This window comes from Pogona vitticeps, chromosome 4 (assembly GCF_051106095.1).
Source record: "Pogona vitticeps strain Pit_001003342236 chromosome 4, PviZW2.1, whole genome shotgun sequence".
Lineage (NCBI taxonomy): Eukaryota > Metazoa > Chordata > Lepidosauria > Squamata > Agamidae > Pogona > Pogona vitticeps.
The window spans coordinates 62,139,334-62,163,194 of NC_135786.1; the positions used below are offsets into that span (position 1 = coordinate 62,139,334).

A 23,861-nucleotide genomic window follows, 5' to 3' on the forward strand; every position below is an offset into this window, starting at 1 on the left:
CCTGCTCTGCGTGGGGTGACTCATCAAGGACTCGCAGCTGGGGCGGAGTGGCCCACGTGTGACTTCACTCGCCCATTTTCCGCTTCCGACCGACCGCGTGCTGTCGAGCTCCTTCGTTACTGGAAGCTCAAGCTAGTGGCTCCCCGGCCCGCGTGAAAAGTCTTTATGATCTTCAAAAATACTGGATTCACACAAGACGCCGGAGGCAAGCTATTCAAGGACTGCGGGGAGAGGAGAGGAGGTAAGGCATGGAATCCAGCAGTAGGAAAGTCACGGAAAAAGGGAGGGAGAGAGAAAGAACTCATCGACTTATGACGACCCTGAGAGGTATTTTAAGGAGTTTCTATTGCCAAATGGGGATTTTATTTTACTTTCAGGGCAATCCCAAAGCATCAGTTTGTAAGCCTATTTTCAAAGGAACAATTTAAAGACGTGTCTTTAAATTCGGAGAACAAGAATGGTATTACTGAATTGTCCAAAATGCCCCATTTGACAAAATTGTTGCAATTTTATCCCACAGTGGCATGTGTAAGATCAAGCCGCTAGACAACAATATTTGAAATAGGAGATTCTTGTAATGTTAAACCTTCCACAGCAAAGCCGTTTGTAAGTACTGTACCAAAAAAATTAAAATAAAAAAAATCAAAGTGGTATCCAAGTCACAACACAGACACGCTGAATTGGATCAGTATTATGTCCAAACAATCTGGAAAGGATTAATATTTCATCTCCTGTAACAGGCAGTGAGATAGTGCAGTTGTACAAAATGGACACACCCTGTTTCCCCTAAAATAAGACCTAACCTGAAAATAAGCCCTATTACGATTTTTCAGGATGCTCATAATATAAGCCCTACCCCAAAAATAAGCCCTAGTTAAGTGAAACCCCACCTTCCACCATTGTGCAGCATTGTGCAGCACCCAGAAGATGACATGACAGTAAAATAAAACATCTCCTGAAAATAAGCCCTAATGCAGTTTTTGGAGCAAAAATTAATAAGACCCTGTCTTATTTTCGGTGAAACACGGTAAAATAATCAGAGGTTGGCAAAATACAGTCATTTGTGCAGCCCCCCCCCCCGAAGCTGTTTTTGTGTTCCCCATCCTCAGACTTGTCCACTGCCCCTCCCCCACTTCTCTGAGGGTCTGGAGTGTGATTTGCCATTTAAATAGGTTGCAGCCAAAAAAACCAACTTTTTTTTTCAAAACTAACAGTGGCTCTCTGAGAATTTAGGGCCCCCTCCTTAGTTCTTTGGCTCTCTTGCACACTTGGAGGGGGACAGCCTTATTACATTTGCTTGGTCCATTGTAAACCAATCCAAAAAGTACAAAAGATGCGATTATAAACAGTGATTTGAACTTCAAAATTTCCAGAGCACATTGGCTCCAGTGCCCTTTCCATGCAGTAGGTGGGTTTGTGGAATACTGATTTGCAAAATATTATCCAGTCAAAATTCACAGTTCTCACTAGATTTTGTAACTCACTGCATCATTCCCCTTTGAGATATCTTAATCATGGTCCACACATTTGGTTTCCTTTGGAAGTCAGCACCCCATGTATACTCATGGCAACGTCAATCAAGATACAGGACTTTATCTTATACTTTATACTTATACTTCATTTTATACTTTATCTTAACCTCAGCCTTACCAGTTCTGTTTGGATCTAAGGAGGAAGAGCTGGACACCACCCTTGACCTTGTGCTTTTTTTTTGCATTTCCAATGGGTCTTGCACACTTTGCTTCCTTTTCTTTTCTTTTCCCCCTTCAGCCGGAACGGATTAGTCGCGTTTCCGATGGGTCATGCAGTGGTTTGTGGGGTTTTTTGGTGATTTTTTTCTTCGGCTGGAACTTATTAATTGCATTTCAATGCGTTCCTATGGGAAATTGTGTTTTGACTTATGATCATTTCGAGTTATGACCGGAGTTCCGGAACCAATTAAGTTCGTAAGTCGAGGCACCATTGTAATGCCAATAAAGGACAATATTCCATCAACTTCAGATCTACCAAAGTGTAGTTCAACTACAATGACAATCTGCACTCTGGCCTTAAATGGAAGGTTGGGATTTGTTGTCCCATTCAAACTGACAAGTAGATTTGTAGACCTCTAATGGTGGTGCTGTGGGTTAAACCGCAGAAGCCTCTGTGCTGCAAGGTTAGAAGACCAGCAGTTGTAATATCAAATCCACACGATGGAGTGAGCTCCCATCACTTGTCCCAGCTTCTGCCAACCTAGCAGTTCAAAAGCATGTAAAAATGCGAGTAGATAAATAGGTACCAACACGGTGGGAAGGTAGCGGTGTTCCATGTCTAGTCACGCTGGCCATGTGATCACGGAAACTGTCTACGGACAAACACTGGCTCTTTAGCTTGGAAATGGGGATGAGCACTGCCCCCTAGAGTCGGACACGACTGGACCAAATCTCAAGGGGAACCTTTACTTTTACCCAATTAAGCATAATAATCATAATACTCATAATAATGATGGCACAATTAAAAGTTGCACAGGGCATGACTAAAATTTGGAAAATTGGAGCAATCCTGTTTTTGCTTAAAATTTTCTTGTATTTGGTGTGATTTATTTTATATACCAGTTGAGCAATCCTTCCATTCACATGGGAGACATTTGTTCTCCTGTGAGAAGGATCCAAACAGCTCTTGGGATTTCTCCAATTTGTCCCCCTTTTGATTGATGCCCCCATCCCTGCGCACACATTTTTTCATGGCCATAATTTCATGGGTCATGGCAACATTTAAGGTATCCTTTATTCATCATACAGAGTGTCTAGCCACTACTAAGACAGTAGATGATGCTCTAATGACTAAAGAAGCAGTTTCTTCTACTTTGCATAAGGTGAGATTGGATCTCTTTTTCATGAGGATCTTTCAGGATGGGGGCAAAATAGCTCTCCTTGGGAGCCACAGCACCCAGAAGCAAGGCAGTGACTGCCAATACTAGAGCATTTCCATCACCTCAGGAAAGGACATAAAGGTTTCAGCCATAATGTTGCTCTTCCTACCTTGTAACAAGGAGGCTCACTTAAGGAAAATACTGGGGAATGGACTTCCTAGAGGAAACTTTTATATTCTGGAAGCCTGTGAAGTATTGTCTAAAATAACAAACTGTTGATAATTTTGTTTCTTAGGTTGGAGACGAAAAGCAATAACAGCCTTCATGAGGGAACAAATTGTCAGCACTCAATCTGGTTTTCGTGGACTCTTTAGGCTGCTCTTGGTCTAACTAATCTGCTTCATTCTTGCCATACCATTTATTAGGAACAGAAAATTGGAACAAAACTAAATCAAGGTCAGAGTCTTTTTTGTAATGTTTTGCAGCCACTAGGCCTGGGTTTGAATTGTCAGTAGTGGGAGTGTACTGAAGGGGGATTTGGAGTTTGAAGGGTTTATAGACTGGGATGAGGACTGGTTGAAAAACAGCAATGCAAAATACAGCAGCTAGCTGTGAGGAAGGACCAAAGGGAAAATCCTGGTTGCCCTGAACCCAAAGCCAAATTGAGCAGCTTATTGGCATCTCTCACAACTCCTGCCTGCTTCACTTGAATCTCTCTTCATTAAGGAACTAATCATTTAATGATTGAAGTAGGGATGAAGGGAGAATGAGAGGAAAGAAGGACACAAACTGATGTGGAAAGTCAGATTGCCCAGTACCAGTCTGAGAAAGCACAAAATGGGTGCACTCATATATGGTTGCAAGAAAATGCTGCCCCAACAGAAGGTAGGAAACCTTCAGAGGTTAGAACAGCTGTAAGATTTTGGTGTGTTTTTTCATTATGCTGTACCACAGCCATGCTGGGAACCTGTTCACTGTCTCTAGTCTCTGGGAATAGGATAAGGAGGCAAGGCACCTCTTCAGTCATTGTCTGAATCATCCATTTCAACAACCAAGGGTTGATCTGTCTCATTGCTAGCAAGAGGAGCTGAGGAGAGATCAGAGAGCATATATTTGAATTATAGCTATCTCTAGAACTGTATTTCACTGTCTTCATTGTCAACGTTAATGTTTTGTAGTTCTTCTGTAGTCATAATTCTTAAAGTTTAATTTCAGTCCTGCTTTGGAATTTCTTTCACTTTCCCTAACAGTTGTTTCAAGTCATTGAATATAGTAGGATATTGTTACTATGATGACTCATGTACTGCCCCATAGTGCTAGAGAACTTCCTGAGCAGAGGATAGTGACTACAAGGTACTTTTAGGACAATGAAGAACATCAGCCCCTAAACCTCCTTTGTAATTTATTGCCTGTGTTTGATTTTTTTAATGTAGGGAGGAGGTATGTGGAGAGTATTGTCCTTTGACAGGGCTCTTACTTTGCATGTCAGTTCTGGCTTTAATGTTTGTGTTTATGTTTCAGCAGAAGAGTGGTGATACAGAGCTTTTTCCTCCTGCTCTTGACATTTCCCTTGGAGCAGCAGCATAACAGGCTCTGGTTTGCATTCCATTCTGTTCCTCTCTCCCAAACTTCATAGACCTTACCACAAAACTGTATACTGCAACTAAGTTTCACATCCTACAATGGCTCTTTTGAACCGGTTGTGCCACATTGGGTTCCATGTTCCTGAGAGACAACAGCTGGCCAGTGATCTGGTATGTAAGTTTGGCTTTGAGCTGTTTGCCACACGAGTAGGAGAATGGAGGAGACAGCTGGCTTTTCGAAGAGGGGGTGCCATTTTTGTTGTCAATGAAAAACTGCAGCCAGTGTCAGGAAAAGCTCCACCTATTTCATCATCAGGTCACAGCATGGATGGAGGGATGCTATACGATGTGGATCCACAGCATGCAGTCAGTACTGCCTCTAACATCTGCTTTGAGGTAGAGGATGTACCTGGCATCTCCCAAAGTCTCCAGGAACGTGGCTGCCATATCCTAATCTCTCCTACCACTGTAGCAGATGAAGATGGCTCTGTCACTTACTCTGTGGTGAGATCCATTGTGGGCAACATCAGCCACACGCTACTTGACCGAACACAGTATTATGGACCATTTCTGCCTGGCTTTCATGTTGTAAAAAGTGCCCTTGAGAAGCTCCAGGGGGCAAAAGAGAACACATATTTTGACCATATCACCTATGCATGTCCTCAAGGTAGTTCACAAGCTGTGCTGGAGTGGTACAAGAACTGTTTTGGTTTCCAGCGCTTCTTCGTCCACTCACAAGACAAAGCTGCGGAAGGCTACAGAATCCAGGGAGGTGGTGTGGGTCTTCAACTTAGTGCTATGCGACATTGTAGGAATGGCTTGACTCTGCTTGATCAACAAGACTGTAAATTTGTTCTGGCTGAGTCACTGCCAGAGCAAAGAAACAACCAGGTGGATACTTTCTTGAAACAGCATGGTGGAGCTGGCATCCAACATGTGGCACTCTACACCACAGACATTGTAGAGACTATTGCAGCCATGACAAAGTCTGGGGCAAGCTTTTTCAAACCACCTGTAACATATTACACTGAGAAGAATAAGGAGCAGGAAATACAGCAAGCTGGGCAAGATCTTCAGCTCTTGAAGGACCATGGCATCCTTCTAGATGCTGAGGTGGTTGGGGAAGGAGATAGCAATGGCCCTGCCCATCACAGGAAGCAATACCTGATGCAGATCTTTACCAAGCCACTCTTTACAGAGGAAACATTTTTTCTGGAATTCATAGAACGACATGGGGCTGAAGGTTTTGGTGAGGGAAATGTCCGTGCTCTCTGGAAAGCTGTACAGAATCACATGGACCAGCAATAGAAGGACACACCTCTGTTCCTTCTGAACAAGCTCTGACAATCCTATTGATGTGCATCATGAGCTCAAGGCATACATTAACTTTAGCATCAGTACTACTACAAACCTACTTGTGGCATAGGCTCCTGTGTTCACAGTGGCACAAGTGGGGTCAGAATTTGCATCTTTAAGGCATAGAAGGGTTAACAAAAAAATTTAAGTAGAGCTCACGTTTTTAAAGGCAGCTATCTTGTGATGAACATTTTGTACAAAGATGGACATGATAAAGGACAAAAATGGGAGGGACCTAACAGAAGCAGAAGACATCAAGAGGTGGCGGCAAGAATACACAGAGGAATTATACCAGAAAGATCTGGATGTCCCGGACAACCCAGATACTGTGGTTGCTGACCTTGAGCCAGACATCCTGGAGAGTGAAGTCAAGTGGGCCTTAGAAAGCCTGGCTAACAACAAGGGCAGTGGAGGTGATGACATTCCAGTTGAACTATTTAAAAGATGATGCTGTTAAGGTGCTACATTCAATATGCCAGCAAGTTTGGAAAACTCAACAGTGGCCAGAGGACTGGAAAAGATAAGTCTACATCCCAATCCCAAAGAAGGGCAGTGCCAAAGAATGCTCCAACTACCGTACAATTGCACTCATTTCCCACGCTAGCAAGGTTATGCTCAAAATCCTCCAAGGTAGGCTTCAACAGTATGAGGACCGAGAACTCCCAGAAGTACATGCTGGATTTTGAAGGGGCAGAGGAACTCAAGACCAAATTGCTAACATGTGCTGGATTATGGAAAAAGCCAGCGAGTTCCAGAAAAACATCTACTTCTGCTTCATTGACTACACAAACGCCTTTAATTGTATGGACCACAACAAACTATGGCAAGTTCTTAAAAAAATGGGAGTGCCTGACCAATATGAATTTGATTTCAAGTGGAAGCTAGGAGGGCCTGGCGTGCTCTGGTCCATGGGGTCATGAAGAGCCAGATACGAGTTAACGACTAAACAACAATCTTCTGATTATGGTTTCTTGCTACTCCACAAGCATTTTTCTAATGCAAGTATTATGGAGAGTTCAAAATTTGCTCCAGTAGTTGCATGGAGTAAGTAGTATTTAATCTAATTATTTTGATGCTCCTTGATTTCTCTTCCGTACTTAAGAGACAGCATACCTTATTGAGAGAAGGCAGGATGTTATTACTTACTTATGAAGTAGTAATGTACGATTTATATCTTAACATAACATACAGATCTGCTGCTACAGTACAACATAATCAAGGTGGCAACTGTGGTTCCTGTGTTTTCTAAATAAGCTGTTCTTTTTTCAACCATTTCCTTCTATGAAACACCTGTTCTTGTTTCTTCTGTTCGAATATGAAGAAGAGTATGTGTGTTTCTGCTGGGTAGACTCTGGAATACCATATTTTTCTCAGAAACAAGCTTCATTTATATTCCTGGAAATACAGGCACATCTCCATCTGCAGTCTTTTCTTGGTTAAAACAACTAAAATAAATGCAAAAAAGAAAAAGACATACAAGAGCATGTCTGTAACTCCTATTTGGGCCCCCAAAGACCAGGTGTTTTAGGAACCTTGACATGGAGAAAGAAAAATTTTGGGGTGTATCATAAATATAATGGAAATATTTTGATACTGTTTAGTGCTGTCTCCAAGCAAGGAGACCACAGCATGTATGAAATCCACCATGAGCACAGCAGATGCTTGTCTGTCTTTCTTAGCCTTTAAAACTGTTTCTTGAATTGACAACAAGGTTTAGTTGTTAACGTTTCTCAGTTTAAAGTCCTTTACATCTGAGATATTTAGAGGCAGAATGAAATATTGGAATGCCAATATCTACTAAACACAGTCTGCCGCATTTTTTTGAGCTTGCTATTTCTTCAGTTTTGGCAGATAATGCAGTTTAACTGCACATTATACAGCAGCAGTTGGCTACCTTACTAATAGTTGTTACTGAGAACACTACCAAAGAGGCCTTTTTTGGCTATGATGGTCAGGACCTTGGGTTTTTTAAAAAAATGTTATTTGCATACAGGTATTTGCTTTTTAAAGCCTCATGGCACAGTGGTTAAACTGCAGTACTACAGTCAAGAGTTTGATCCCAATGGGTTGAGGCAGCCAGCTTAAGGTTGACTTAGCCTCACATCCTTCCCAGGTCAGTAAAGTGAATACCCAGTTTGCTGTAGGGAGGACAATGTGTAGCCTGCATAATTAAAATTGTAAACTGCCCAGAGAGTGTTTTAAGCAGTATGAGATGGTATATAAGTGGCACACTTTGCTTTAAAGAGGAATAAACATCTTTTATGCATATTTGAAATGATGCATATTGGCAGGTGTGGTATTACCAAGGGAAAAATGTCCTCATTTGTATGAATAATAATGAAGTGCATATGTTTTTAACAGGGTTGTGGTCACATAGTTTTGAAAGCTCTTTTGGTTTTTTGCCAGTATAGTTACCATCACTGTATTAGGCCTTAATTTAAGCATTCCAGAGACAAACTCACTTTACAACACTTTAGTAAGGATACGGTGATGAATTTTGGAGAAGCAAGCATAAATACTTTTCACTAACAGTATCTTTGTAGAATTTCCTTTAAAATTTTATTAGCCAAACTAAAATTAAAATGGGTAACTGTAACTAATAAACCGGCCCATGAGCTAGAGAAATTCTGGCCTTTAGGACAGCACTAGGTGCTGATTCACAAGCATGCCAGCCTTCATGCAGTGATAATGGTATAATTTAGTTGCCACATCTACTTGCATGGTGCACTTGGGTGTTCAGTCTTAGATGGTGCATTTGTAGCAACCAAAGTGGTTTCGCACCATACCTGGACCTGTTGATAAACAATTTGTTCCTTATCGGTCAAGCTGTCAGAGAAGGCACCCTGTAGATGGCTAGGAAATGTAGAGGAAACAATGCAACTGACAGCACAGCAGTACACCTCATGGCATGGCCAGATAGATCAAATACGGAATCCCCAGGTCCTAGATGTTCATCATCTAGAGGAGGCACCAGTGGAGTTTCCAAGTACAGTATAGAGTTGCTGGGAGTAGATATGCATGTAGCCTTCCAGATGTAAAGTCAGGCAAGGTAGAGAGACTTTAGTTCTTAGGATTTGTTGCAAGAAATGAATCCAGAGAAAGCTGCTTCTTAGAAAAGCTGCCATCTTCTTCAGATTTTGACTGGTTGGTACAAAGAAGGTCCCGTTTCCGCTTCACAACCTGTACATTTAATAGGGAAAACTTTGAACTGCTTATATATCCCATCCTCCCACCTGATACTGAGAAGTACTATCTTCTAGGTCTAGGTTAGGTGAGGCCTGGTTTTCAGATTGGTTGGCTGATTAAGGGGGCACAATTGGAAATAGGTTTGAACAAAGGGAAAGGGGGCTTGGGAAAATGGCTAATTAGCTATTCTCTCCCCCCCTTTGTTTTCAAAATTTTTATCTTACATAATTAATTTTTTAATGTCTGAAAATACTATTCCTTACAAAATTATCTTTTCAGTTTACATGGACTCTCAACTTTAGATACCTTTAATTATTAAGATAAGTAGCAAAGTTATAATAATAAAACTTAAATTAACACTAAGAACACCTTGCTTATTACCTTATTGGGGTTCCTTTATAATATTTAGCAATTTGCAACAAACGTTACTAGAAAACTGCAATCTTTTTTGCTTTTACAGTTTTTTGGAGAAACACTGAGGAGAAACACTGAGGGACAAGGGGAGGCAACGAAGGACACATGCAAGCTGTGGGTCATACTATCTGTGTTCTGCACCATGGAATCTAGGGGCAAAACTGAACAACCAGTATGATTAGAAGCATGTGTAATTGCCAGAGCTCAGGTTATCTGCTTTTGATACATAAAATCAATTCTAGTGCTCAGAAAGATGGGTAAGAGATCGTTTTGTTTGAGAACATTCATGGAGAATGTTCTTAAGAGAATGATGAGATGCTGAGCACCAGCAAAATGTTGAACTCACCTTGGCAGAACTAATTTTGGAGCTCCACTCTTCATATGCTTTGAAGACCTGAAAGAAATACAGAGGAGGGGCAGGATCTGTTCTCAATCATCCCTAAGTGCAGGACACATAATAAAGGGCTCAAATTACAGGAAGCCAGATTTCAGTTGAACACCAGGAAAAACTTCCTGTTAGAGCAGTATGACAATGGAACCATCTGGGAGGTGGCAAGTGCTCCAGCGTTGGAGGCAGTAAAGAGAAAATTAGACAACCATCTGTCAGATCTGCTTCGATTTGGATCCCTGCATTGAGCAGGGGGTTGATTTGATAGCCTTATAGACCCCTTTGAACTCTATTATTCTATGATTCCATATTCTAAGACAACACTAAAGTACATAGCAACCTATGCTGTCATTCAGCTGCAGATGTGACATGGCTGCTGCTATTGCATATGCAAATCAATGTCCCTGTGCACCTAACTCCTGTAGAAATCTTTGTCCACTGAACATGAAGGTGTGTGTGTGTTTATGTTCAGCTGAAACAATATGCAAACTTACTTCTGACTGGGAACATTGGTTAAGGAGTCAAATGTGCTTATTCTCCCTTGGGAGACCTTAGTACTAAACATGAAAAAGTTCATAGTGGCATCCAGTTGTGCATGCCCTTGTCACATGTGCAGGCCGAACACCTCTGTAGGGCTGTCTCCATATATAGGGAGCAGGATTCTCTCTCTCTCTCTCTCTCTTTTTAACATGCACTAAAGTTGTCCTTCACTATCCTCAGGAGCAACCTATTACTTGGGCTAGCAATACAATGAAGTAGTGTTCACACAAAATGGCGCAAAATGGAAAGAGAGCAGGTGTGTCTTTTGCCTGACAGATATGCACTGTTTTATCCACTAGTGCCACTGAACATTTAACTTTTCCCCTCAGATTTTGTGGCTAATATTCTCTATTCTTCTGTACAGTATTTACCATGTGCCACTCTTTAGAGGAAAACCTGGCAAATCATGGGCAGGTGTGAAGTGGCTGAGCCATAGATTCTCAGTACCTTCTTCATGGCTGTGGAAATGGCTGAGTTCATGAATTCTGTTTTGGTCACCCATCGGGATGGTGGCAGCTCCATCTCTCTGTTCCAGCTTCCCTCACCCTTCTCCAGGTTCAAGAAATAGATCACATATGTTTGGCGGATGTGGGAGAAGATATGGAGAACCTAGTGAAAGCAGAGATGTGGGCAAGATCCTAGAAAAATGCTCCCCTCCTCCCTTTTTGGCAGTCAGGAGTTCATGGGCCAGGAAGAAGTGGAACCAAAGAGATGCTTTTGGACAGGGAAACCGAACACCAGGGTTCTGAGCAGAGAAGGACCTCTGGATTTCTCCTGCCACTGCTTTGAGTCCAGCAGCTGCAGGTACTTCAGCATCATAGTTTTGGAACAACAAATGGCAGGGAGGAATTGTGGAAGCACAACTTGTGCCAGTCTAGAGATAGTCAGCACTGAACGTTTGAGAGGGACATTACTTTTGAAGTCAGCATCTTTTGGCAATGGCCAAGATTTTGAAGTCTGGAGAGTGGCCAGTCCCACCTCAGATACAGGTAGGCTGTAAATCCCATGCATAGCTGAGTATGGGCTGGGAGGAGTTTGTGGAGAGAGGTTTTGACTAAGCAATGACAGATCTTGACGAATCGTTCTGCTGCCATTCTATCTGGGACCCCATTTACCTCTCCGACATGCTGCAGGCACCCCACTGCCACGAAATTGCCAACCCAGGCCTGGAGGTGATGTGCCAGTGCCACTTTCTGCTGCTTCTCCTGCCCTGGTTCAAGGATGAGGCTGGGAAATTCCCACAGCCCTGCCAACAAACCTACAAGGAAATGTATCACTGTCAACACAAGCTAATGTAGCAGTTTGCTTATGAGTTTGAAATAGGAATCCCTGGATCAAAAAATTGTTTCGAGGCATAAACATGACATCTGTAAGAATAACTATCCACTCTCAAAAATGGGACAGTACAAGCATTCTTGATAGGGTTCCTGAGGCAATCATTATAAAGCAATTAGAAATGCAATATAGAACAGAACTACTGTTACTACTATTGTTATTGTTAGCATTTAAATAGAGCCATTACCTATCAGATAGAAAAATCAAGTATTAAGGAAGTACTGTTTTCTTAGTAACTCAGCAGTGTTCCCAAGGAGTATGTCTGTGTCAGGGCTGAATGCTCTCTGCCTTGTTTAATGGAGAGGAAGGATTGCTTTAATAACCAAGTTTGTTTTTTCTTTTCTTTCAGCTGCAGTAGGATTTTTCAGCTGCTTAAATAATGTCCAACAGAGTGTCAGACAGAGCTGCATAGCTGTCCCATGGAGATTGAAATGTTAAAACAGAAAAACACTGGATCTGACCTGGCTTTAACACTATGGACGGCCACGACCAATACCTTCTGCTCAAAGTCATCAACATGCTTTGTAAAAAAACCCAACTGTTTCTTTCATCTATCTTAAGGAAAGCCCCTGAATACTCACCTCACAAAAATCATCTTTCTTTGTAACAAGGGTTTATTGATCAGACAATGTACATCTGCATTTGCCCAGCTATGGGTGAGGCCAGAGTTAGAGAAATAAAGAATATGAAAATACCCCCACTGTCTTATATCCAAGTCAGTTACCTGAGCTGGGTCTCTGCACAATAAGGTACTCTAGTTTCTCGTCAGCGCCTCTCCGTTGTAGCAGACATATGGCTGTGTGTTCTATTCTGGGCCGCTTCTTTGTGGCTTTCCTAGGGAAATTTGCGACACCAAGACTGGGATCCCATGGGTCTGAGGGAGGCAGGCAGAGGGAGCAACTCCCTGTGACGGCAGCTGCAAATTAGAAGGGAAATGCCTTGTGTTTAACTTCTGGCAACACACAGCTGCAGTTCCTCCATGAACCTTTTTGTGAAGCTGGAGACCATCCTTACGATGTAAGCTGGGTTTCACTTAATGCCGCCCATCCCAGGGATGGTCAATCACATGCGTCAAATTCAAATTCCTCCAAGAATTCTCTCTCATTTCAGTCCCTCCCTCAGTGGTGCCACACGTTAAAGCAGATCAGTGCTAACGTGGCTGTGAAACACACCTTAATTAGAGCAGAACAATTTTCTTGTGATGCTTCTTCCAATTTCTTCAGCCACAATCTTGAATAATGGGCATTGGTGCAAACAGAATCAGAAAAGAGGTTTGCTGGGGATGAAGAGCCAATGATTTTTCCTCTTCTTTGATGCCTTAGTGAACCCAAACCATCATCCTTCTAACATGACAGTGCCAACTCTTATCAACACTTACCACATTCTTCAACATCTAGGAGCTGAAAGGACTTAGAGCCAGCTTTTCCCAACAGTTTCTTGGCAGAAAGTAACTGATCCTTCTTCACCTGTGAGAGAGGAAGTTTTCAGCCATCAGGAAATACCAGAGATGTTCTGCCATTTCTAGTTTCTTCAAGATTCCCTTTTCAGCATCAAACCTCATGCTAAGATTACTAATGTTTCCAAGATTAAGATGAAGTCCAAGTCTGATGTATCCTATGTAATATCAACTCTAAAAAAAGTCATAAATGCAGCAGAATTATGTGATGTCTGTCATTTCACCTACAATGAAATATAAACACTGCAATAAAACCACATTAACTAGCTTTGTTAGATTAATAATGCAGACCTATACTTGTTTACACAAAAGTAAATCAAAGTATACTGTATGCAATTAAGAATTATTTCTCGGCAAATATGATTAAAGCTGCAATTCTAGACACAGGTGCCAGGGAATATACCCCAACAAAACTATCTTGAGGAGACTGCAGTCTTGAGAAATAATCAAAATACTGTGTGAACACAGATTTATTTCTGAGTAAATGTGCCTAGGGTTGGACTGCTAAAAACCCTCCCTGCCAGCAGCATGTATACGGTTGAACAGCTGGTTAGAGAGGAAGAGCCTTGGAGTTCAAATCCAAAAGAGCCTTCTGGAAGAAGAACCCCATGTAACCCCCAATCCGTGCCATTTATGAAGTCTTGGCAGGGTATACACTTACAGAATCCCATCAGAAGGAGGGACGTCTGAACAAACCACTTTACATCTAGAAAACCTTGGGAGGGCTGCCATAAGCGAGAACTGATTTCCCAGCACTTACATGTTATTCATCTATATAAACAAATGAAGGTTTTTGCTCTAGGATGTGACGTAAACTACTCATCGAATGAAGTAACTTCTCCTTCTCCCCAGATGAACAACACAGCCTCAGCTGGAATAAGGAAAAAGAAAGGCGCCCACTTACCATGTGGTAAGCTCTGCAGTGCCGCTGTACAGGACATTTCGTGCACAGTGGGGCCTTAGGGGTGCATACAGTTGCCCCCAATTCCATCATAGCTTGGTTAAAGTCACCTGGATGGGCCGGATCCACCAGAGTGTGCGCTAAAGCCCTAAGAACAGGAGCCATTAAAAACAGACATGTCCAAAGCATCAGGCCAGACAAAAACATTCTTGAATTCTCAGTGTCTCCAACTACACCTGTGGGAATGGACTGGGAAATATCTGAGTGAAATAAAGGCATGGAGGAGAAAAGTATTTGTTTAGTCTAAAAACTGCCTTAGGGATGTTGACTGTGGCTGTGTTTAGTAGGAAGGCATTGAATGAAAGGTGAAGATAATCTCTGTAACTTTAGAAAAAAAACTCTTGAAATTAGTCTATATTTAACATAAAAGCAGTATCTTGCTAGCTGGATGGATCAGTGAGATGGAACACTTGGGGCTTAGGAGTCCAGTTCCTTATTGTGCCATGCAGGAGGGGCACTGGTAAAACCATTGCTAAATCCTCTATATTTAGGAAATCTTGGAAAGGGTTGCCATAGACTAGAAGCAACTTGACAGGACATTATTATTAACACAAAACTGAACAACACTGGTTACATGATTGAGTTTTTCCTTTCATTTCAAGGGTAAATTTGTAATCCACATCATTGTGAACAAATACTGTATTTTCCCTTGTATAAAACAACACTTTTTCCTAAAATAATTAAGAGGAAAAATTGAGTGTCGTTTTATACACAGAAGGAAGCAGTCGTGCGCACACTCAGGCGCCTCTTGCTGCTGCTGCTACCCAATTGCCTCTTCCAGAGCTCACGGCTTGTCCCCTCTGGTGGCCCCAAGGCAGCAGGAGGTGGAGGCGAAGGAGCATTCACATGCACTCGGGTGCCTATTGCTGCTGCCTTCCCCGCCCACCCGATCACCACCTCCAGAGGGACTGATGGGCTCAGCTCACATCGTTCCCTTGTCCCCTCTGGTGGTGGAGGCAAGAGGAGGCAGAGGTGGAGGCAAACAAGCACTCAGGAGCCGCCGCCAGATCACCTCCTCCCACAATCTCCTTAGGACAGGGGACAAGGCGGCGATGTGGGCTGGAGGTGAACCCCAGCAGTCACACTGGAGGAGGTAATCAGGTGGGCAGCGGAGGCAGCAGCAGCAGGAGATAGAGGTGGAGGAGCAGTTTCCCATTAACTGCTCCTCTGCCTCCATCAAGGGTCAAAATTAGGGGGGCATTTTATACATTGGGGTGTCATATACACAGTAAAACACGATATTTAAAAGATGTGAGCAGCAGTAGCCAGAAATAGCAATCTGAAGTGTCATAACATGAGGCTTCCACAAAAATAGAAACAGTATTTCTAAATAATCTGTATTCTATCACACTCTAGAGCAGCCATTCTCAACAGGGGCCATATGCCCCCCGGCACATTTGAAGGGGGACAACAGACTGGAAGCAGTTCTTCACACACCACCTTATAAGGTTTGTTATGTGACTTGTACAATCCCGATTTGGCCTATATTTCTTTCATATTGTGTTTATGGCTGTGGCCAAAAAGGGTTGAGAATGGCTGCTCTAGAACAGTGGTTCTTAACCTTTTTGAAAGAAACGCCCCCTTGAGCCATTGAGGAAGTTATCGCCCCCCTCCCCACGGTGATATCTTGTTTGTTTGTTTGTTTGTTTGTTTACTTATTTATTTACTTATTTACTTATTTATTTATTTATTTATTTATTTAAGACACTTGAATCCAATGACCCCTGAAAACAAAATTAAATTCCAAGAAAATGAAATGCCCCCCAAAAAGTAACACTTAATGATTTAGTTGCAAGTTAATTTTAAGACACAAAAAGAAATATAAAAAGGGCATAAAAACAAATGCAGGAACTAAAAATTTCAAGACAAAAAGTTTGAAACTAAATTAAAATTGGAGGAAAATATATATTCATGTACACTGTAAAAGGCTGCAGCCATCTTCACAGGTTTGGCTTGCTCCAGCGCCCCTGTACCGCCCCCTTTTGCTCCAGCGCCCCCATGCCGCCCCTTTTCTTTTTACCGCCCCCCTGAAAAATGAAATCGCCCCCTGGGGGGCATTATCGCCCACGTTAAGAACCACTGCTCTAGAAGAAAGACTAGGAGCTACAGACTAATTCTTAACCTCATCTTAAACCCATTTACTTGTAAGCTCCAAAGATCTGGATGGGATCTACTTACACATAAAGGACTACATTTCTCTCCAGTCTTCTATGGGTCTCTTACCCCAACTGTCTGGGCAGAAATTAAGGCTAGCTGCAACTTGCCAGACAGTGTTGTTCTCCACTTTGGATTTTGAATGGGTCCAAGATGGATTTCCCCATTTTTGCTTCCACAAATTATCCTCTTTTCACCATCCTCATGTCAAATAAGTGTGATGGCACAATTGCTTTCCTTACCATAGTCTGTCCGCAACAGCTGAACTGGTGGGATCAGCACCAATGGCTCTTGAACGGCATAAGACTCGAATGACGTTCCCATCTACCACACCTGTCACCTAGGTGCATTTGGACAAAAAATAAAATAAAAATCTCTTCACATACTTGTAAGGACTTATGTTCAAGCACCGGATGAAGGGGTCTTCTGCCATCTAACAACAGAAGACATTTTAAAGAGCAGAAGCATGACCAGACACACTCCCGGAGTCCAGACTAAGACTCCATGGCAACTAAGTTCAGCTAAGCGGCCAAGTGACAAGTGAGTTAGCAATGAGGAAGACCTCCAGGGGTGGCATCTCAACTTTCCTTTCATCTCTGTTATGAAGGATAACCCCAACAGCCGTTGAAAAGATTCTCATTCTGGTCAAAAGGCACTTTATCTTGTCATACTTGGAACTCTCTTGTATGAATTTTCTCTTGTGAGAAAATTAGAACCCATTTCACTGTCTTTAAGGGTGTCAACAACACAAGAGTGGCTAATGTGGGTAGGTTGGTGGTCCATGCCAATGCTTAAATGTACACCCTATTACTACATGTGTCCTTCCTTGTGTACACATGACCTGTCCCCCTCTCCAGTGCAAAAGGATCAGGAGAAAGTTATGCCTCTCTGTCATACTGCCCTAGCCATGTCCACAGGCACTCCTTCCTCCATTCCTTGATTCATGGAAGAGGGCATAGAAGTTTAAACACAAATAGGATTTATTCTAATGGGGTAAGGTAAAGGTAAAGGTTCCCCTTGAACATTTTTGTCCAGTCGTGTTTGACTCTAGGGGGCGGTGCTCATCCCCATTTCCAAGCCATAGAGCCAGCGTTTTGTCCGAAGACAATCTTCTGTGGTCACATGGCCAGTGCGACTTAGACACGGAACGCTGTTACCTTCCCACCAAGGTGGTACCTATTAATCTACTCGCATTTGCATGCTTTCGAACCACTAGGTTGGCAGGAGCTGGGACAAAGTGACGGGCACTCACTCCATCACGTGGATTCGATCTTACGACTGCTTGGTCTTCTGACCCTGCAGCACAGGCTTCTGCGGTTTAGCCCACAGTGCCACCACGTCCCTTCTAATGGGGTAGGGGATACAAATAAACAGTCACTCAGCTATCCTGGACTATTTTAATTCATTTCCCACAAGTCTCTCTGTGAATCCATCAACACTCCAGTTAATGCCACCAGAAGGGGCTTTAATTTGGTGCAGTATATTTGGTGGGTTGCTCATTCAGAGTGTGGCCTTATTTACCTGGCCAAATGCAATGGATGCAATAGCTCCTGCCGTATATTTCCCCACTCCGGGCAACAATTTTTGCAGCTCCTCTGCTGTCCTGGGCAAATGACCTGCCATCTGGGACACCACCTGCAAAAGACCAATGAAGCAGAGCAATCAGAAGCAAATGAAATGGAATAAGAATGGAAACCACGAAACAAGCAAACTTGTCATGTAAATGGCAGCAGCAGGCAGCCTAGTGATGGAGTGACCAGGACTGCTAGCTAAACCACAATGGTAAGCTGTATTACCATCTGTCAAAGCAACCCAAGGGCGTTTTTACTAACATGTACCATCTTTGGAGGTACTTATATAGACACTGGAGAAACTTCTAGTAGCCCTTTAGGAAGGAAGTGTCCCTTCTATTACTAAAATCCAGTGACGTTAAAATGTTATTCTGAATTTTGGGGAACTAAAGGATGCAAATGTAACAAGTAAATATCAGAAACAGGAAAGCTAACAGAAAAAAGTCAGAAGTTCCATTAACTGTTAGTGGGCTGAAAAATCACATTCATTTTAAGTTTCAGTTGTGAGGGGGGGGATTTGTTAACAGTTACGTTTACACTGAAATCAAATGGCTACAATAAAGTCTTACCAGAAACACAAAAATCCTATCCACAATTTAACTGTTCTCTCCCCCATCCTAGCCTGGAACTTCTGAACTCTCTCATTTCCCATTCACTCCACTGTAATTTACTCAGATTTAAACAGGAGGAAGTACTAGTATGTTCAGCAGGCCTTATACATTTATCTGTTTATTATATATAGTCATGTGCCATCAAGTCAGTATCTGTTAATAGAGGAAGCAAATAAAAAAAAAATCAAGCAAGGGACAACCAAGGGTATGTGTGTGGGGGAGGGTTGTTTTTTGTTGTTTGGCCAGATACATAAAATTATTGGTAGCCTATGGCCTTTAATGTAAAATCTGAATTGTTCTGCAGTTGTCAACAAGGATAAGGTTGCAACAGACAGCATGATGTGACTGATGGGCTTTGCTATCAATCCTGCTGCCTCTTTGCTCACATTCCTAGGAAACTTAGTCCAGTGAGTCACTAGTACAGAATTGCATCAGTTCTCTGTAGTGATTATATAGAGGACTGTAGCCCATTCATTACCTTTGCTATGATCTAGGGGAAGGGGTCTTTTTAGCAGACAGTAGAACATGCCCAGGTGAGTAATTAAGCAAGGGATGCTTAAAGTGTATGAAGGATCCTAGGGTTCAAACTATCCTGGGTGGGTCCTGGAAAGCAAAATGCAGGCACCTTCACATCCACTTCCCCCTATTAGTATTTTCCTGGGGAAGAAAAAATTAGATGAAACTTTCAAAGGTGAACTACACTCTCAGATTTTTGTACATTTAGTATGGCTACACACAAACTCAACTGGGATCATTTGTGGGGCTGCTGTTAGCAATCTGTCTGCCATCAAAACCTACAACAAAGAAAAGAAAAACTATTTGCTGTCGAGATTAAAAATTGTTCTGCCAAAGCACGTTCAAACTATAAAAGTTGTCATAACTCCTTTGCCACTCATAATTTTTTCTTCGTTTTTTGAAAGAAGAACTAAGTGAGTTTGGCACTGAAAACTGCAGTCTTTGCTGTTATGATAGGGTGGGTGGGAAAAGCATGGGAAATCACAGCTTTGCTGTAGCTCACACTGACATTAATTTGGTAATTTTAAAGATATCACAAGACTAGTTTTGCCTTTGTTTTCTTTTGTATTTAAATAGGTAAATATTTTGTGTTCTTCCTTCCCCTCCTCTCCCATGTAGCCAAGAGTAGATCACTCTCCCATCTTAGGGGGGAAAGGGTGTGTGTGCATTTCCTTTTTTTTTGGTGGGGGTTGCTAGAGGTAGCCAAAGGTAGATGACCCTTCCTTCTCATTTCTTATTTCTCTGATGGGGTCCTATTTCTTCTTTTTCCTCATTCTTCTTCCTGCTTAGGAACAACTTGTTCTTCAATACAGTGGACCCTCGGCTTACGAAGGTCCCTACTTATGAAAATTTCGAGGTACGAAAAGCTCTGGCCGCAAAATTTTGGTTTGATTTGCAGCCAGAGCTTTGACCTACGAAAGGCAGGGGGAAAGGGTGAGAAATTCAAAGCTGTCCCCGCTGCCCTCTGCCTCCCCCACTGCCCTCTGCCTCCCGTCCCCATGGGGATGGGAGACAGAGGGCAGTGGAGGCAGCTCTGGAAGCCCAGGAAGCCAAAAGCCACCCCAACCTCCTGCGGGGATGGGAGGCAGAGGGCAGCAGGTGCAGCTTTGGAAGCCCAGGGTTATTTTTTCTTTGGATGGAACAGATTAAATGGTTTTCAGTGCATTCCTATGGGAAATGGACCCTCGACCTACGGACTTTTCGACCTGCGGCCACCATTCCAATACGGATTAATTCCGTAAGTCGAGGGTCCACTGTACTTCTTCTCCACTCACATGACTGTCTGGATTAAGTCAGAGTTGACAAGTTCCCATGTAACAGAATCAGGAAATCACAGAACTAAACAGCTGGAAGGTACCCAAATGATAATGAAATCCAGCCCTCTGCAGAAGCAGGAAATCCACCACTCAAGCAACTCTGAAAGATAGCCAAACAACTTCTACTTAAAAACAACTTGTGAAGGAAAATCCATTGCTTCTGGAGGTCTTCTGTTCTGCTGTTGAACAGCTCTTGCTGGCTGAAAGTCCCTCCCAATAATAAGTCAAAATCACAGAATCTTGTAATTTGGATCCATTACAGTCTCACTGTCTGGTGCTGGAGAAAACAAGCTCTCTCCATCTTCCACATGACAGCTCTTCAAATATTTGAAGACCATGTCAAGAAATTTTATTTTCCCTCAATCCTCCTCCTTTCATGTTTATAAATGACAATGTTTAGAAATGACCACGTTAACAGTTTTGCAAACAGAGGCAAAGTAAGCTAGTGTTTTTTCCCCAACACTACTGGAAAATTCTACATGTGACTTAATTATGTTAATCTAATGTTTTGTGCTGATTTCTGGGAGGTATATCTTGGCTGGTTTTTGACACATCTTTCCCGAGAATCTTACTCCCATTGTAGAGGCCTCCAACTGTAAACTGTTTGGGGAACAGCAATCTTGAACATAGAAAAATATTTACAGTACACAGACATTTGATATCTGTCATTTTCCAAAGTGGTTAGTTAAGGACAGCTCTTCGTAGAAGGAGAGCTGTTTTCTTATAGTAAGTTAAGCATCACAAGCCCAAATGCACACTGATTAACCCAATGCTACTCTATGTAGTACCTTACATGCACCTTCCTGAAGCCGCTTTCCTCGGGAATAGTAGCCAAGTCCTGACCAGAGCTCATTCACCTCCTATTTCCAAAGAGAAGAATTTCAGGAAACTCTTAATATTGAATGGAGATGGGAGAAATCAAAGGATTTATATATACATGCATGTACACAAAACGTATTTCTGCATTCTCTTTCTTACCTCTAGTGAAGCTTTAGCAAGTTCCTGCAAGGTTGGCCATTTCTACATTAGAAAGAAAAGTGCAGATTTACTTACAGGCTTTGCAAAGAAGAATGGTATGTAACGACGTAGTAAGTAAGAAGCTTACTAATATAAATAAAAATGTACCACAGAGAAGAAGGAAAATCAGCATCACCTGCATCCATTGATTGTAGTAGCTGATCACTGAAGCCACCTGGGTCTGTTGGAGCATGATCTCTGATACCCACACTACAAGATAAAAAGAAGCAGCAAAAATATTAACTTTCTAAAACTTCTCAATTTTACTTGGAAAGCATAAAGTGCCACTAAATGGATGTAATATACAAGTGTAAGGAAACCAGCATTCTGTATATATTTCCCATGTCAAAGAAGGGACATGCAGCTGAGGAAGCCTTATTTTCTTTGATGTTCCCTCCTGCCCTTTTGAATACTACACTACAGCCAAATTAGTGCCATTCACAAATTTACTATCTTGCTCTGCCAGAGACTCTCTAACATGCTTAACAGATTTTAGCATAAAATATTTTTTCTGTGTAGCAAAAGTGATGCCCCACAGTGAAACTGACAACAAGGCAGTGTCATGCATTATCTATGTAATAATATCCTCATGGGCCCTTGGAAGTAGACAGATCTTGGTGGAAGTCTTTGGAGTGTTCTCTTTCTCACCAGCATATGCTCGTCTGTCAGCATCTGTTTCACCTGAAGCCTGTAAAAAGAGTGGTCAAGGGATTTTGATAAAGAGAATGCAACAGGACTATCTTTTTGAAAAACAAAACAGTGTGTTTTTTTTCCCTTAACATCTTACATTCTACACATTACACCATACCATTTTTCTCCAAGGAAGGTCCCGTTTGCATTTATTATACCAGGTAAGCAGGCTTTTCCGGAAAGCTCTAATTTCAGTTTCATTGCTGAAGGTATGGAATAAAGATTGTTGACTAGGCACATCTGCAACAAAGAGAGGCCTGTTAAAATTTTTGCAGTAGCCATTCCTATGTGTAGTGTGAAGGAGACAAAAATACAGGGCAGTGAAGAAATGTGTCACAAACCCTAAATGGCACACATTTTTGAGAAACATTTGACTAAGGGCATTCCTCTTGGCATCATCTCTATGTTTTCCAACGATCAAGTTTTGCTGCCATTTATAACAACACATACCCTCAATAGATATATTTCTTATTTGACCATGAGAACATGCCAACACAAAGGAGAAAAATGAGACACTGTGACTGGAAACTAGCATCTAGTCTGCTTCTATAAACTTGTCACAAAACAGAAAGTATTTCTGTTGGTATCTCAGATAACTGTGCTGACATTATATATTCCAAATAAATATCTTTTGTGTGTGCGATTACACATCGCTAAATCTGCCAGGGTATTTTATTAACCTTGATAATTATGTGGAGCAGTATAAGAATGGAGACTAGGAAAGTACACATTTTCTGCTTCTGTATTGTTAACTAAACAACTTCACACATTTCCTTGCCTAATTTCCTTGTCAGGAACACTGCATCTTTACTGCCTGTCACAAAGTCAAGCCCTAACTGATGAATCAGTCCAGAATTTTTGTAGTTTTTGCAACTCAGTCTTTGAACATATAAACAAAAAAAAAGTTGAGAGAAGTTATCAAAAAAGATGGTGGCAAAAATATTATCTTCAGCTTCCTTTCACGCTAAATTGATTGCAATTGTTCTGCTTCTTGGGCAATATCTTATCCTAAACCAATTACCTTTCAGAAGTGCAATACTTTCTTCCAAATTCTTTGGTGATTTCTGTTGCCTCCGAGTATCCTGTTGTGTTCTGAGCTTGCTTTGTTTTACCAGCCGGTGTTTACTCATGGTCAGGCTAGGAATATCATAATATGTGTTACTATCAGATTAGAAGCACCCTCCCAACAGTCCATAGCCCTGATTAAGTACTGTATTCATATACCTCTTTGTGTGTGATGCCTTGCATTATATAAACCCAGGATGTAAAATAGAAATAAGAAATACAAATAGAAGCCCCATTTCTATGTTGTTCCTTAAGTGATGTACAACAAAAATACAGAGTTAATAACAACAGTTCTGGAGAGTATTTTTAAAATGGTAACCTCTATCTTCACATCGCAGCTATATCTTTAATGCCATTTAAGAAATCTCACATTAAAGAGTTGTGGGCAAGTACACAAACTAGCGTACAAGGGTGAATATTTTCTCCAAGCATTATGGCATATGTTCTATTTGCATTAAGCCTTTCTCCGACTCAGGAGAGCTGAATTCCAAAATGAGATCCTTTTCGTTATGATTTTTTCGGTGGCACAGTCTCTACCACCTTATTTACCAGGGCCTCCTCTTCTCGCACGCAGGACGTACCATGAAAACTGGAGAAGCCTTCTATGCTAGTCAGAGCGGCAACAAATATTAAAAGAAAAAGTGCAAGCTTCTTCACTTTCTACCCGATTCTACTACCGGAAAGCCTCTTTGTGTTCTTTTTTTTCCGCGCGTCTGAGTTGGACCCTCCCCCCGGGATTGCGGAGAGCCAATCAAAGCGAGCCATCAATTTACCAGCGCGAGCAGCAGGAAAGAAGGAGTGAGTTTTATGACGCTATAGAGTTAGGAAAAGTATGTGTTCTACCGGCTACT

General features: G+C 41.9%; 2 protein-coding genes across 13 annotated transcripts; one reads left to right on the plus strand and one right to left on the minus strand.

Moving 5' to 3' along the window:
* Positions 1-22: 22 nt before the first annotated feature.
* Positions 23-12,348, plus strand: HPDL (4-hydroxyphenylpyruvate dioxygenase like). 4 transcript variants are annotated; one of them, XR_013544876.1, is made up of 4 exons: positions 23-241; positions 3,147-3,307; positions 4,376-6,834; positions 12,003-12,348. XR_013544876.1 is itself a non-coding variant. In XM_072997554.2 (3 exons), exon 3 carries the CDS (start codon positions 4,534-4,536, stop codon positions 5,740-5,742), a length of 1,209 nt encoding a protein of 402 aa, XP_072853655.2. In that variant the 5' UTR covers positions 23-241; positions 3,147-3,307; positions 4,376-4,533; the 3' UTR covers positions 5,743-8,842. The 4 variants fall into 4 exon arrangements, 2 of the variants coding, with proteins under 2 accessions (XP_072853655.2, XP_078248965.1); XM_072997554.2 differs by lacking the exon at positions 12,003-12,348 and having other exon boundaries at positions 4,376-8,842; XM_078392839.1 differs by lacking the exon at positions 12,003-12,348 and having other exon boundaries at positions 84-241; positions 4,373-8,842.
* On the minus strand, positions 8,327-23,751 carry MUTYH (mutY DNA glycosylase). 9 transcript variants are annotated; one of them, XM_072997546.2, is made up of 17 exons: positions 23,592-23,751; positions 22,967-23,082; positions 22,064-22,185; positions 21,904-21,943; positions 21,392-21,465; positions 21,217-21,258; positions 21,027-21,098; positions 19,153-19,200; positions 17,746-17,859; positions 16,467-16,564; positions 14,014-14,158; positions 13,032-13,119; positions 12,378-12,569; positions 11,434-11,576; positions 10,766-10,927; positions 9,737-9,784; positions 8,327-8,970 (listed from the first exon to the last, which is right to left on the minus strand). In XM_072997546.2, the coding sequence occupies exons 2-17, from the start codon at positions 23,073-23,075 to the stop codon at positions 8,851-8,853; spliced, it is 1,617 nt and encodes a 538-aa protein (XP_072853647.2). In that variant the 5' UTR covers positions 23,076-23,082; positions 23,592-23,751; the 3' UTR covers positions 8,327-8,850. The 9 variants fall into 9 exon arrangements, 8 of the variants coding, with proteins under 8 accessions (XP_072853647.2, XP_072853646.2, XP_072853648.2 ...); XM_072997545.2 differs by having other exon boundaries at positions 23,560-23,672; XM_072997547.2 differs by lacking the exon at positions 23,592-23,751 and adding an exon at positions 23,170-23,293.
* Between the last annotated feature and the right edge of the window lie 110 nt (positions 23,752-23,861).

Coding starts and splice junctions, on each gene's coding strand:
- HPDL (XM_072997554.2), top strand. CDS start 4,534: ATGGCTCTTTTGAACCGGTTGTGCCACATTGGGTTCCATGTTCCTGAG.
- MUTYH (XM_072997545.2), bottom strand. CDS start 23,594: ATGGTACGTCCTGCGTGCGAGAAGAGGAGGCCCTG. Junction 23,083..23,559: donor TGCGAGAAGAGGAGGCCCTG/GTAAATAAGGTG, acceptor TGATATTCCTAG/CCTGACCATGAGTAAACACC. Junction 13,120..14,013: donor ACTGCAGAGCTTACCACATG/GTAAGTGGGCGC, acceptor CCTCTCTCACAG/GTGAAGAAGGATCAGTTACT.